Raw genomic sequence first — 16,287 nt, forward strand, 5'->3', positions numbered from 1 at the left:
GGGCTTTGATTTAAAAAAGAAAATTTTATGTTTGGATGATGATGTCCTTTAATTGGATACACACATCAACATTAAAATACAAGGGTTGCAGTATGTGTTGGAGCTCCATGTACACAGCAATTGTTAGAGATGTAGGCTATTCATCAAGTAGGGAACACTGTAGACGTGTGCCATGGTTGGTCCACTTACCAGGCAGCTCAAACTTGGGTCGTTGGTGGTAGACTTACAAGAGTTCCAATAAGAGGTTAAACCCACCCATTGTAGTAAAATTCTACTGGTGTGAGTGCATCTTTAGAGTAATAAATAAAAAGCTTGATGCAAGACAATTAACCACTTGCTCTAAATGTTCAAACGGCTTGAGCACGACAAATTAATCCCTTTGTCTCATAGTCCAAGCCTCACATCGCATAGGTTAGGACTTCGGTTGAAGCCTTCTCGTGCACTCCAAATCACATGGGTACTGCCTCACATGGGTGGGACCCGCCTCTCACGAGCCACCCGCCTCACACGGGCAACCCACTCTGAGTGTGTCCCTACATCCCACAGGCTACCCCATTCGAGTCCAGTATGAAAATTTCTCTGCATTAAGGCTTATACAAGTTTGTAATGGTTAACATTCAATAAGAAAAGGCCCATTTATTATGAAGTTAAGATAGTCATAGTCCAATCAAAGAAATGTTTGGTCATGAGCCAATCAAGGAAGTATCCTGCAGGATGAATGGTGTGGATCATCGAGCGAATGTGATGAATGATAGCTAATACCTACCTATCAATTTTTTGAGACACAACCTTCAACATGTGACATCACTTAATTTAAATTACCTAAATGCCCTTACTTTTAGTTTAAAACCCTTCCATGTCCAATTACATGCAAATTTTTATCCCTAGCTGCTTCTTTTTTCCACAAAATTCTTCCACGTTTTGCATTTTCTCAATCTCTGCCTTTTATGACCAGAAATTACATTACTATGGTCCTTTATTTTCTTTTCTTTACAACAGTGGAGAATTAGGAATTGTGGGGCCCATGTGATATACGTCTCATATCCAACTGGTTCGACAGATGCACACCAACATCATTATTAGAGCAACTAAAAATGTGGCGAACCCAACCATAAGGTGGGAGAATCCCTTAAAAAATAATATACATCATTCAAAATATCCCCACTCTATCATAAATTGGATGGGTTGGATGTTATACACATATCATATAGGCCCCACGGGTCTTGACTTGCCAGCCTGATGTTTTGTTTGTGCTATCACCACATAGGAGATATATGTTGGATGAATTGGATGTCATACACATACCATATGGGCCCCACAAGTCTCAACTCACCAAAATATTTAAAAGGAAAAAAAAAGAGTTAAATGATGACATATTTATAACTTCATCCCTCAAAAAAACACTTTCATATCGTTTTAATCATCAAGGCATTACTTCGTAAAATATAGATTTCCCATGAATTTTATAGTAAATTTTTTCTTTTTTCTTTTCTAGTAGGACTCATCCCAACCTGGCTTGAGTCGAGTCAGGGACTCACCTGAATCTGACCATGGTATTATTATGACTTATTCATGACTAAGACCGAGCCGACTCGCTGAATCAAGATCCATGTAACCAAAAGTAGAAAGGATGGGTGTGTTTATCAATCCATTGGGTACCAATAGCAATTTCATAGTCTTTGAGCTATGTGTCTCGTAATCTTACCATGCACATAGTTACATTTGGACTACTTTACATCCATAGCACCTGTTGGGGAAAAATAGTACAAGTCTGAAGACTCAGCTATGGAACCAACTCTACTGACAGTGCCCAGGATCCCATAGCAATAAGCCGAGGCAATAAGCCCAACCGAGGCAATAAGCGCGATCAAGGCACGTATACCCAAAGCCTAGAGAGACTTGGCTCGAATCACAAGGAATTAATCCAAACTGAGACTTACAAAATCCTGAGCCATAAGGTGGAATCTCTGAGATGCACAAAGTTGGCTCGACAAACGAGGCAACAACATCCAAATAAGCCGATTAAAGGCTCAATGCTCAGAAGCCACCCGACCGGCCATAAAACCGACTGATTATTAGGTCAGTTACAGAGTCAGCTATCAGAATAGGAAGGCGCACCGATTATGGATCGGTCTCGTCTCATCCAACAGAGGGCAAGTAGCTCAATCTCCTATAGCCAGTCGAGACTCACTTATCAATAGAGTCGGCCAAGCCCGATCCAATCAGCAAAATCCACCGAGAAAGGAAGAAACGGTGTAAAGTGAAACACCTTCCCGAAAATTCAAGAAGATCCCCGATCTCGAGGATTTCGGGATCGGCTAGAGTCCAAAATTAGATTACATAAAATCTCAAAGATGTCAGAAAGAGAATCCTGGCACGATGGGATCCTCCCCCTTCTATAAATATGAGGGACTTCAACGATGAAAGGTATGCAAAAACTCTCGCCTAAACCCATTAGCACGATCCATCCTGACTTTGGCATTGGAGGGTCCCTGGCTCAAGCCAAGGTCTCCATTGTCTTCTTCTTATGCAAGTAAAGGATCCAATGAGGACACACCAGTTTTTTGCATCAACAGCACCTATCTGGACCGTCCATTAGTTCTAATCCACTCTTCCAAGGCAGCCTTGAAAAAATAACACTGATTAGATTATCCAAACCACCCAACCACTTGCTTGCAAAGATCAACAAACAAGATTGTTCATTGAAGACAGGTCCTATAAACAATGCTTTAAACCATCTGATTGGTGTGGTTTTTGCACAATACTGAAAGAAGATTGGACCAGATGTAATGAACTGACCAATAATAAGTGATGTGAATTGAAACAAGTCCAAATGCAACTTTGTGCATGGCAAGGTTTCTATACACATGGACCACCAGATGGTTTCTCTTTAAACAGTCAAGTCCAGTTATGGGGTGAAGCCATCAAACATGGGGTATTGAATTTTCAAATACACAAGCACAAAAGAGAAACATGGTTTCACATGTCAATCCCTGTATATATTTTTATATATGAGAAACGGTAGTATGAGGTCCACCTAATGAGAATTTTGATCATGTTGAACTCTATGGAACCCACCATGATCTATTTCGGCCATCCATATCATGCATTTGGTGGGCACCGTCTAGATTATGGGATATCCCAAAATTTATCCATATTTGAAATTGGGACATACCATCTAAAACTATATAAAATTGGGCAAAAAACCACTTGGTGGAGCCTGCCTGAGTTTTTGATACAACTGAAACTTAGTATGACCCCTCATCCAAGTGGGACATGGACTATAGATGGCTGGATTTCTGAAACACATTTCAGTGAGCCTTGTAAATAATCACAAAGGTTTCAATGGGTGAATATCTACTCTCACCTATTATTTGTGGTGTGGCCCACCTAAGTCATTGATTGGCCTTATCACCCATCATGGAAGGATGCATCTGATTCATGGGTGGATGTCCCACATGGATCACAGTGGCTCTCTCTCTCTCTCTCTCTCTCTCTCTCTCTCTCTCTCTCTCTCTATGGAAATGGTTCTATGTGTCGAGCTGTGTGGGCCCCACCTTAATGCGTGTTGAACATCTACCTCATCAGCCAGATGCACCATTCTATGGTAGGCCTCGGGCTTAAAAATCAATTCAATCCATGACTTGGGTGGGCCACACCACATATAAAATTCGAGAGGGGTTACCCTCCCATTAAAACATTCATAATCATTTTTTAGGTCCACCAAGATGTGTTTCACAAATCCAGCCCATCCATTGTGTGTGCCCCACGTGGATGAGATTCGTACTAAGTTTCAACCGCATACAAATTTCATCTCGGCCACACCAAGTGCTTTTATAAGTTTTAGTCATGTCTTCGCATGATTTTAGATGGTATGTCCCACCTGAGTACTGTATACGGATTATTTTTGGAATATCCCATAATCTAAAGGGGACCCATAAAATTCATGGTGTTGATGTTCGATACACATCATGATGGGGCCCAAATAGCTATATATATATATATATATCAAAAAGATGACAGGAGCCATTTTGATAATTTTTTGGAGGGAATCATGGAAATGATAAGGCAACTCAAATATCTGTGATTGCACCCACTTTCTTTGATGGAACTCCTGATATTATTTAAATTACATTAGCAATCTTTTCTTTTCTGGTTTTTTAATTGGGAATTAGAAAAAAGGAAGTCAAAAGACTCAGGCCAATCATGAAAGGGATCAAAATTATTGGTTGAGATTATCAGGGCGCAATGATATTTTTGCATGCACGATGTACAGTTGATTGATGGGAATGGCTCCATACGCTTCCGACCCATGTGAGAAACCATACGTTCGAGCTGTGTGGGGCCCACCGTGATGTGTCTACGCCCATCCAAGCCATCCATCCATCAGATGGGCCACTACGTTTTAGGCGTAGAGCCCAAAAAGCTTGATCCAAAACTCGGGAGAGCCACACCAAAGGGAGCAATGGACAGCAACGTGGAGATTTTCAGATGGTGCATGGGATCCAACTTGCTGTTCGTACACCATATCGCTATACCGAAATGAAGGGACGTCCAGAAACCATGCAATACCAGAACTGAGGTGGGCCACACCACCTAAATTTAGAGGTTTTAGGAGCGATTGTAAACTGTTCCCTGTGGTGCGGCCAACCTGAGTTTTGGGTCGGCCTGATCTCTGGGATGAGTCATATATGGTGAACAGGAGGGGAAGCGGATTAATATCTCAACGGCCCCTGTTGTCGGAAGCTGTGTGGTGCCAATAGAGATGGCTATGACAAATCCACTCCGTCCATCCGTTTTGCAAGACTACAATGGGACAGGAGTCTAAAAATCAGGCAGATCAAAAACTCATGTGGGCCATACCACACGAAACAGCAAGGATTGAACGGCCACCATTGGAAATCTTGTGGGGGCCACGGAAATTGTGTCAGGATGATATTTGTGGCTACAGTTTATCTGAGTGGTAATAATGTTATGAACGGTTTGGTTGGCATATAAACATCATGGACAGCTCTAGGAAGATTTCAACGGTAGACATTTCCATTCCCACTCTCTCCCTTGGCGTGGCCCACATTAGTTTTGGATCTTCCTGATTTTTATATACCTGTCCTATTGTGGCCTTGCAAAACTGATGGACGGGGTGGATTTGTCACGGTAATCTCTGTGGGCCCCACACAGCTTCCGACAACAGGGAGCACAGGTAATCCGCTTCCAACAGGAGGTGGGCCACCAGATGACAGTTTAAATCCAACACATTACAGTGGACCCCACAGAAGATCCAACGTATGGGAAAGTTCAAAGGAATGTGGTCACTCCCCATGATTGATCAGAAATTCCGAACAAATACTAATTACTACTACCCATACGCGCCCTACATGTGTAATGAGGTATACATGTGCGAGAGATCTGCGCCGTTCATCCGATGAGCCCCACACTGACCATTCCTTGGCACAAAAACGGGGACCAGTGTACATTCCAAGTGGGACAACACGTTCAATGGCCTGGATCTTGCACATGTGGGCCCTAATACTGGGATTCTCGCAGACTGGCACTTACTAACACCACTCATTCCAAATCATGTTGTAACCACCTCCTTTTTGTCATTTAGACATTGAATTCAATCCTATTTTCATCATGCGAACTCTCCTTTTTATATATATTAGTGCAGAATGAGGTGCACGCTTTGTCGGTATAGTTAGTTTACCACCGTTTAATATATATAGGGGACTTTTCAACTGTACACATTTAATAGTTCCATGGTAATCCTGACCGTCCAAACAGCTAACCTGTGGATGGAACGTGACCCAAAACTACGCAGAGATAATATTACCATTTTGATTTATTTTTTCCTTGAATTTGAACCACGCATAATACTACATTCAACCATCCAATTGATAGCCAATAAAAATGAATGGTTAGGATTGCTTGATAAGTATGATTTTAAACATATTCTCCATTTATGATTGGACCCACAATTTCAATGGACTTCATAGCTGTATTATGTATATTAGAAGCATACGGAGGAAATGAGCTACCACCATTTAAAAGAGTCTAGCCCTGTTCACAGCATGCCTGCACGCGAGTACGAGACAACTCATGTACTCGCAAACAAAAGGGTTTACATCTTAAATATCATAAAAATAAAATCCCATATGCAATAGAATCTAGCACGTTAGCTTGTTTGATTATCCCATACTAAAACAAACCAACGGATGAGAGCGTATTTATCAGAATTCTCCGCAACATGCATGTCCATCCCCTCCATTTCTGGCCCACAACATGCTTGAAAGTGCGACCCACTGATGTACGCTTCAGATCATGCATAGATAGAGATCGAGGGCACACAGATCAAGAACCCTATGCGAGAGTGTACTCTCAGGACATGAATGCCATTTAAGAAAAAGTACAAACACGTATATTCATCAAACACTTTAAACTGCAACATTCATGATTTTGTTTGGCACCAAATCCACTAAAAATCCAAACATCATCAACATACAAACTATAGCTTCATTCACGCTCTGCAATTACTCTCTAAAATACGGCTTTACATGTATTTCTACATGTACGGATATACGTACGTGCATGCATACATACAAGTCAGGTGGTAGATATAAGGACTAGTAACTACTTACTAGCTTTTATCAAGGCCTGAATCATTGGTGAGACTCGGTGAGTCCCACATGAGTCAACTCGGGAGTCGGCTGCATCTGGGGTTACTGGTGGTGCGGAGCGAGATCGGATGCAACTGAGACCAAATCAGAGTCGGCATCTGGGGTTACTGGTGGTGCGGAGCGAGATCGGATGCAACTGAGACCGAGTCGGAGTCGGCAATCCATGGACCGAAGGCCTCAATGCAAGAGCCTGAGTCGGCTAAGGTTGTGTTTGGGTGTGTTTCTAGATTTGAATTGAGCTGACCTGTCTTTGGCTATAGGACTGTTTGGGAGCTTTTGAATTTTTGATTGAGCAAACTCCTCACTAGCTGAAAATAGCCATTGTGATCTGTTAAAACAAAGTGGGCCATTTGCCATTTCAGGACTATTTTAGAGAGTGTTTGATTTTTTGCTAAAAAGAGGTAAATAGGTGCAAAATCTTAATAACGACTATTAACAAGTGTTTGAAATAGAGGGAAATAAAGGAATAAGTTCACCTCGATTTCGTGATCGCATGCAATGAATTTGGCATTCTTATGTACTGTGTAAAAACTGGGGATTCCACCATGATGATGTCTTATTTGGCATTCTTATGTACTGTGTAAAAACTGAGGATTCCACCATGATGGTGTCTTTATTGAAGCCGGCCATACATTTTACCAGCTTATTTTAGGGCATCAACCAAGAAATGAGGCAGATCCAAAGGTCAGGTGGACCACACCACAGGAAACAATGGTCCTTCTGACATCTACTGTTGAAAGCTGAAACCTTTGTAGAACCCACTGTGATGTTTATTTCTCATCCAACCTGTTCATAAGGTCATACAGACATAGATAAAGGTAAAACACAAATATCAGCTTGATCCAAATTTCTTGTGAGCTCGGGAAGTATTCGCATCCAATCCCCAATGGTTCCTGTGGTGTAGTGCACTTGAGCTTTGTATCAGTCCATTTTTAGGCTCGTACCTTAAAATAAGCAGGCAAAACAGACATACATCAGGGTGGGCCCCACAGTTTTTGCATAGGGAAAGTTTTTTCTGCCTCAGTTTTAGAGTCGTAAAACGTCCATACAGGGTAGCTATCAACGTCAACCGAAGGATGGGTGCCATAATTTCAATGGTACGTAATTATTATTTGTATACAATGAATTACCATAGTAATTTAAAAACCAGAGGCCCTTAAAATGGATTTTTCACATTCCCCTGTATGCAGAAGACCTCTCCACGCTTCCCAACTGGCACTGCACAAACACCATTTGCGTCAATTACCTCAGAACCTAATACATACACAATTCTACTTCTGGATAAATCGACCTACTGCATCAGCTGAGTTTTCTTGGATACTGGATCACCGGTGCACGGCATGCAGAACATATTCTCAGAAGTCCAATATCAACCTGAACTGAATTTTACAGAAAAAGAAAACCAGTGAATGTTTTTGAGAACTCTTAAGCCACAAAAAATCCCCAATCTTGTGAAAGATCAATAGATCTTGAAATGGTACATCATTTGCCAATGTGGAACTCACTTAAATATTTTGCCTGATTAAGTCAGGAGAGGAGGGGGGAAAAAACAACTGTAACTTCAAAAAGACCTGACTGAGAATTTTGTTCCTCCTAAATAGTGTACAATAATCAGTACAACACAAGCTACAAAAGACCCATCACTTACCCCTTCCACGAACTCTCCTGTAATACCCTCCTGCCTTCTTTCCCCGCTTCACGGCACTCAGTGTCTGTCGAGGTTGGATCCCAAGCTGCTTATCAGGCTCTCCACTAGCGGCATCTTGCAATCCATCCACAACATGATTCATTTCATCCGTCTCCGGGATGTCCACAGATGCCTCGCTCAAAAGCTCACAAGTTTCCATTGGGTCACCAGTTGCCAACTTGCCATCACTTGGGCTGATTGAATTCGAGCCTGTCTTGTTAGACGGTCTCAGACCTGGATCTTCATTCTTCAATCCTGAAGACAAACTGAGCAAGACAAATGCTCGCAGGTAAGCACCACCATGTAGATGACCAGGCCCAAAAGAAAGTGTAAAATCACGACTTGCTCTAAAAGTTCGAGCCTTAAGAAGATGGTGTATCAATGTATATCAAGGCACTTCAACAGAACACTAATCACTTCTCAATGGGCAACATTCACAGGGAAATTTCTGGGTCTGTCTAGGGAGGGGATCCCATTTATCCTGATTTTGGTAGGCCCCACGCCCTCCCTGTCTCGCCGCATTAAAGTGGTGCTTTTCTCTGCATAAATGCAATTACCAAAGTTTTAGGGAAAAAAAAAACTTTAAAACACCACTTGCATTTATGAAGAGGAAAGTGCCATTTAGTATGGTAAATCTGACATGGAAGGCATAGGACTCGCCAAAATCAGGATTACTGAATTATGCTAGATCCCCTACTCAAACGGACCCTAAACCATCAATTTTTTCATGCGCACCCCACGTAATGACTAGACCAGCCTAATTATTGGTATAGATGAGCCGCATGTACAATGTATATGGACTGTTGCAGTCCTTTTAAAATCATCCATTGTTTCCACCCATGTGTACCCCACCTGATGAGACCAAGTTTAGAGACCACTTGATCACGGCTTCAGTTATTCAAAAATATCAAGTTGGCAGAAGTGACTTCATGCAGAGGCCTTCTAGAGAGGGTGCTCAAAAGGTTACCTGGACTCCGAAGAGAGAGAACCATTTGCATCAATCCCGCTTCCCAATCCATTTTCTTTTTTCTGCATCTGATTGTCTCCACCCTGGAATCTTGAATCTGCAAATTCATAGGGAGGCTTGATGAGCTCCAGATCCTCTGAAATTGACGGGATACAATAATGCCATCGCTGGCGAAGAATATGAACAGAAAAATAGAAAGAAAAAGAAGAAGAAAAAGAAAGATTCTGTTTGTTACAAGAACCCTGTTGGGATAAATACAGACTGTTTCAGAAAACAGAGATGCGAAGCAATGGCAGCAGTGTTATTTATTACCCAAATTGTGCACTGGAATGAATTCAATGGAAGCACAAAAGCCGTGTCATGGAAAGAGCAGACCAAGCAACCATGTACATATGAGAGAGGAAAGAGAACATGGAGCAAAGGCAAAATAGTAGATGGTATGGATTCACAGAAACATGTGTGGGAGTGAGAGTGAACCAACACATGCTCATCCACACAGAACTTGAAACTTCCCTTGGTGAAAAAATCTAACAAAGGGTTTAGTCTCTAGAGGCGCCCCATCATATGGAAAGAGCAGACCAAGCAACCATGTACATATGAGAGAGGAAAGAGAACGTGGAGCAAATGCAAAATTGTAGATGGTGTGGATTCACACAAAAATGTGGGAAGTGAGAATGACTAACACATGCTCATCTGCACAGATAACTCCCTTAGTGAAAATACACCTAACAAAGGGTTTAAAGGGTCCAGATCCTTGGGCCGTGATATAATCTCTAGAGGCACCCCATCAGAATAACTGGACCCAATTGTAAGGTCATCAGGATAATGGGTCCCACTATAGATGGACTATAATGGATAAATTTTCCCAACAAAACAAAAACCTGCCACATAACAATACAAAGAACCAGGCAGAAAGTAAAATTGAGGATCTGCAAAATACCGAGGGTAGGATGCGTTTCTTTGAGACCAGATAGCTGATGTGGCTGTGAAGAGTTAGGCTGGGAACTCATTTGTATGCTAGAATCATGAGCATCATTGGGGTTGACGACACCATCACCATCACTGAGACAATGGAGCCAAATGAAGAACTTTTTACTCGTAACAAATTTAGAATTGAACTTGCAACAAGCAGAATAAAAGAAAAACAAAATTAAAGAAAATAAACTGCCAACTCAAGCAAGAGCAAATTCCCATATGAGAAATCATATTATTGGAGCAGCAGTGAACAGAGAAACATAGTAGAATTTCATTACTTATCATAATCAGATACATGAAGGCGACCATTTACGATAAAATTGAATGAACCCTGAGATTAACTCAAGCCCAGAAACAATTGGCATGAGCTTCATTGTCAGTAAAGCTGCTTGTTAAGAAGTGATGAAGCGAATCTCACCGATGACTCTCATCATACTTGCATCGCCAACAGAAACATCCACAATTCTCATTTTCTCACACATTCTAAGTCCTTACAAAGAACTGGTAGATTTTCAAGGTTTTAGATGAGGAGTAATGTGATCATTGCATGGGGATTAGAATGTTCATTTGAAGAAAGCATGGCTACACGTAAGTTCTCCTAACAACCACCATGGTGGTGAACTATGTTGAAGTTCACCACAGTGTATGTGCTCGACCATCTAGACCATTAAATACATGGTACAACTCTTGGATGGTAATAGCCCAAAATTCTCACTGAATGGATGACCTAAGCACCTGATCAGTTCCCTACTGTTTTGTTTATCAAAATCCATCAAGATTTTCTACAGATTTAGCAATTATGATAATCGTATTCATCTTTTTTGGAGTGTGGCCCATCCATGAGGTGGGACATCTGTTGAATGGTCCAGATTGATGAGGACATGTATAGATCGTGCGATATTGATGGCACACAACATACACTTTGGCAGTGCAGCCATCATGTTTTGCGTGTGTGTGTAGTCCAATTGATAGGCCGCCTCTTAAACATATCATAGCCCAATGAAAAAATGCACTCTAAAAACCAACAGAATCATTGTTGGTTTCCAATCATTACAAATAACAGGAAAAATCATTTAATTTTTGTTCTTTCCTCTTGATTAAATTGAGCATTTACAGTTCGTTGCACTTGTGCATCCAGAAAGCAGTCATAGCATTTCCTATTTTAGCTTCTTCCTTGTATTTTATTCTTTTTATTTCACTTCAAATGAAGTTCTTGTTATTGATTAAGAAAAAAAGGATGATGGAGGAAAGAAAATTAGCAAAATTAACCTTGGGAATGCATAGAGAAAATGTAATCATAATCGCTTTATTAAAGCAAAATCATAGTAGTTTTCAATTTCCAAGAATAAACTAACCTTGGGAATGCTAACTTGACTTCTTTGAATGGCAAGACTTTCAGTTCAGAATTCAACAACTGTGTCGAGGGATCTCCTTCACCTAAAATTCGACGTTCGTAACTAACGGGGGGGAAAAAAATACACCTAATACCATAAATATAGGCCTTGAAAAAAAATTAAGACCCTAAGTTCACAAAAAAGAAATCTGATACACTTACAGAGTAATAATATTACCATTATGCTCCCCTGGCACCAAATCTGGAGTGAGAGATTCATGAGAAACAATACCACTTCCTACTTGTTCCTTCATCCATTGAGCCTCTTCCAAATCCTTCATATACATAAGATGGGGATGAGAAGTTTCCAATTTCAGCAAATCATAAAATCCTATATTCTGGAAGAGCTTCTCTCTAAATTAATACTAACTGTCAACAACAAAAATCAACTTATTTTAAAAAGAAAAAAGAACCACATGGAACAAATTGTGAAATTCCACATTCTATAAAGCAATTGAAAGTGAAGTAGCTGATGTTCAAGTAGCTGAAAGCCAAAACATTATTTCTTGGTCCAGAATGTACAGTTTTGGAAAGTGAAGTAGCTGATGTTGGGATTCCATGCTGCGGATCGTCTGCATTAATAGTTTCTTCAGACTCTGAAATAATTTTAGCAGGGATCAGCTCGTATGTGCCATTATCAGCAGTGCTAGTCACCGGAGGGTTTCCTTCAACAGCCTTTTCTGAGCAAGGAACCAGATCTTGACCAACACCGTCCACCACTAATTCTGCAGGTAAGTTCTTAGATGCTTCAACTGATATTACAGCCGGTAAAGAATTTGAATCATGTGTCACGCCAACCACTTCTCTTTTGTCGACTTCTGATGAGGTTTGCGTAGCTTCATGTTTTAATGTTCTTGCAAATGAATCAATTTGCTCGAACACAAGAGGATCTAGTCTATCATCTGTCGGCTTAAGCCGAACTTTTCGAGCTTCTTCAATGTTAGAGTTCCTTTTCAGCACCTGTAGATAAGTTTTAGAAGAACTATAAGGAACAGAGTGACATAAACATAATGGGGAAGCTTCTTTTTTTTTAATGAAAAGCAACATAACTGAAAAGCATAACTACAGATATCTTCATTAGAACACCTTACACAGAGCGTCAACCATTCTAGAAGACGCAAAGTATATTGTGCAACTTATTCTGTTTTGTTTTTTTTTTAAGTGTTATAGTGCAGCTTACTATTTATTACAAACCAACAAGAACATTAACATGGGATGCAAATGCAAAGGGATGGAACATAACCTAAGTCAAACTACAAGTATTGGAAAATTAGAGAGCATAACTTCAATATTGATATTTCACCCTAAGAAAAAAAGACAAGGCAGAACTGAACAAGAATCGCAAGAAAGAGAACCGCATCTCCATAAAAGAATTTTTTTCAAAAAAATAAAATAAAGAAACTAGATCAAATACAAGAGTAGGTACAGAGCAAACTCCAAATACTGCATAGAATGATGAACAAGTGAAAGGTTTACCTCTCAAAAGAAGAAGAAGAAGAGGAAGAAGAAGAAGAAGAAGAAAAGAAAAGAAAAGAAACAAAAAGAAAAGAAACAAAAGAAAGAAAAAAAGAAAAAAGAAAAAGAAGGGTGATATTTTAACATTGTTATGATTATGTTGACTGCAGACTAGCTTAAGAAAGTTTTTTCTTTTTCCCTTTTTCATGAATACCCAGCTCAAGAAAGACTAGGCTACAAGACATGCATTGATAAACGCTTTGTACAAATACAAAACTTTCAGAAACTACCCTAGGAATGGGCATGTAATTAAACAACACTTCTACTTTGATTTGCTCTCACACTGGAATTGCATTATTCCAAGAGGCTTACAGATCTAAATAGTTCACCTTGTATTTCCCTCATCTGCTGCTGCTCCTGCCACTAATGGTAAGCAAGAGTAGGACCACTTATCTACATGATGTTGTGTGTGTGTGTGTGTGTGTATCTATGCATGTTCGTCCCTAGCTATACTCTGGTACAACCGTAAAAGCTCTTCATACCTTACTCATCATTATCATCTTCACCTTCTCCCAGCAATTTGGGGTTGGCTTTTAAATGGTAGATTGTCAGAAGTTCTATGATCAGCAACCACCACACAACAAACTTATGTTGCCTGGGGGCTCTAGAACCACCCTTGGCAGAGGCTCACAAATTCTTCAGTACCTTAACACCTTATGAATTTATTATATGTGGCGTACATGTTTCTGTCAATTGTTTAAAAAGAAAAGATGAAACAGAATACATACCCTAGCTTGAGACAAATATCGCTTGTTGAGAAAGAAAAGACGCAATGAATTTTAAAAAAAAAAAAATTTTAAAAGTCAGAAGAAAAGAATAGGTCATTTCTTGTCAAAAAAGGACAAGATCGAGTTCTTGAGAGGTACCTTCGATGAGGGCAAAGAATAACCACCCATAGCATATGGTGTTTCATCCTTGTATAGATGCATTCCTATAGGTGGTGGCGTTTTGAATCCAATGTTGCTCAAAGATGGAGAAGCCCATGGCGGCCGTGCACGCATATATGATTTCGCCATATCCACTGGTGAAGCCACTCCATCTTCAGTAACCTGCAGTGAACATCTAACACTAACTAAAGCTTGAAGCAGAACATAGTGCCAGAAATGGATCGGGAAGGATACTATTTTTTATTTTTTTGAATGAAAGAACTTTATAATGCCGAATTATTGGATAAGTAAATAAAGATCACTTTCAGCAATGAATCCTTGAAGTCGCAGTTCAAGCACGAAACGGTTAAGAACATTAAGAAATCACACAAAAGCACTAACATGTGGCAGCACAGCAGTGTTCAGAGTGCAGGGTCCATGGTCTAGTGCTGAATTTGAACTTGATTCCAACTTCTTCTCCTCAATCCATTTCTTCGCCTCCATAATGGCAGCATTGTGAAGATCGAGCCCGTGTGATTGGAGGGCAAAGGCTCCAGGAGAAAGAGCACTCAAACTACCGGCCGAATAAGGAAATGCTACAGACGATTTTCTTATCTCTGATAATGAAAGCCAGGCTCGTGGAGATGCAATGCCACCACCAACAGATCTCTCATGCAGCTCTTTTCGTGTTTTTGCAACCTCACCCACTTTCATGGTAGGACAATCTACAACTCGCGATTGAATTATCTTCACTAGTCTAGTGCATTCTTCCCTGGTGAAGCCATATAACAAATCCAACTAAGAACTTGCAAGCTTTAATCATTATATGAGCAGGGAATGTAAAGTAGATATTCTTCTTCCTTCATTTTTATTTTTTTTGCAGAAAGCACTCCATTATCTTCTAGACAAACAGCAAAGAAATTTATGGAAAGTGATTTTAATAGATACCAATGTGAAATGGAAAACCATTGAAGGGCCCCCAAGGCCCCACTATACAAGAAACACTTTACCTAAAAGTCTAACAAGTTACTGCTGGATAGGACTGCTTCCTACCATACATTAAGGGACTTCTAAAGGTCCCACACACTTAATCAGGCTCTCAGGGGTACTTCCTTTTGAGGCTCACATACTGGGTAGAAGACATTAGGGAGCTGTGCGGCAACCATCTGTTTTTTTTTCTGTCACATATTCCTAGGGAGGGGATGTTCGGCAGCAGATAATTTAGCCGGGGAGGGGATACGAAGTTCTTGGCCTTTGAGAACAACCTCTAATTGTTGTATACTTAGTCAATAATTTACCAGCAGGATATCATGCACTTTGAAGGAGTATGCAGAATTTTACAAAAATAGACAATACCCATTCCAGCATCTGATATATTTAATTGCACATGAAACATGGGAACTATAATGGGGATTGGAATTAACACTGAAATAAGCATATATATAAGAAGAATAAAAAACAGAAACAGAGAATGCTCAGATTCTCAATTACCTCGAAAATGTCTCCTGCAGAAGTAATTTTTCAATCACAAGTTTGGCTTCACTCGTTTGAGAAATTTGTTGAGTAACAATTGCGTGGTCATTATTTGACACTGGTGTCATCCCATCCTGCTAATGGGCCAGAAAGTCAGTGAGCGGTATTGAAACTATCCTTGCAATTATGCTGCGAACTGTAATGTGCATTCAACAGAATACTGCAAAGTCAATAGTATCAGCAAGTTTGCATGTCACGCCTATATCAAAGAATCAAGCTAAAGACACGTCTGACAACTCTGACCACAACAATGCAGCTACAAGTTTACGGCAGCATTATTACTGAAAGCAGCAAGTGCATCCTTGCCTGATTTAATTCCTCGGCCTCATTAGAATGAATAGTATCGTCGTCATTGCTATCATCTTCATCCTCATCATCGTCGTCGTCATCTGCAGAAATAGTCCACATCTCTAGGGTTAACTGTGTCAAGGAGTTCTATAATGAAGGGTCTCTTAGGAGTGAAATCCAGTTTCAAACCGGTTTGCTGTGTTTCAAAACATGCGGGCCAGGTAGACGGCAACTCAGCAATTGAGTTGTTGTTTCATTATGCCCTCTCATAAAATGCGAAAGGAGCATGAATACAGCCAATTCCCCAATATTAAGAAATTCCTTCTTTTCTTTGTTTAGTTCCATTTTGCATGGGAGCTAGACTACAACGCAATTGCTAAACCGTTGTC

The 16,287-nt window shown here is 40.3% G+C and overlaps 1 protein-coding gene across 3 annotated transcripts in view; it reads right to left on the minus strand.

Moving 5' to 3' along the window:
• Nucleotides 1-8,099: 8,099 nt before the first annotated feature.
• Nucleotides 8,100-16,287, minus strand: part of LOC131256721 (uncharacterized) — a 30,491-nt gene continuing 22,303 nt past the window's right edge. Inside the window, exons 2-10 of one of the 3 annotated variants that reach the window (XM_058257731.1) lie at nucleotides 15,917-15,999; nucleotides 15,569-15,687; nucleotides 14,480-14,849; nucleotides 14,078-14,260; nucleotides 11,859-11,971; nucleotides 11,659-11,760; nucleotides 10,269-10,390; nucleotides 9,329-9,425; nucleotides 8,100-8,627 (exon numbers count right to left, since the gene is read on the minus strand). In XM_058257731.1, the coding sequence (XP_058113714.1) occupies nucleotides 8,315-8,627; nucleotides 9,329-9,425; nucleotides 10,269-10,390; nucleotides 11,659-11,760; nucleotides 11,859-11,971; nucleotides 14,078-14,260; nucleotides 14,480-14,849; nucleotides 15,569-15,687; nucleotides 15,917-15,999 (1,502 nt within the window). In that variant the 3' untranslated portion in view covers nucleotides 8,100-8,314. The remainder of the gene's footprint in view (nucleotides 8,628-9,328; nucleotides 9,426-10,268; nucleotides 10,391-11,658; nucleotides 11,761-11,858; nucleotides 11,972-14,077; nucleotides 14,261-14,479; nucleotides 14,850-15,568; nucleotides 15,688-15,916; nucleotides 16,000-16,287) is intronic. The other 2 variants (XM_058257732.1, XM_058257733.1) reach the window with 2 other exon arrangements.

Source organism: Magnolia sinica, chromosome 9, assembly GCF_029962835.1.
Source record: "Magnolia sinica isolate HGM2019 chromosome 9, MsV1, whole genome shotgun sequence".
Lineage (NCBI taxonomy): Eukaryota > Viridiplantae > Streptophyta > Magnoliopsida > Magnoliales > Magnoliaceae > Magnolia > Magnolia sinica.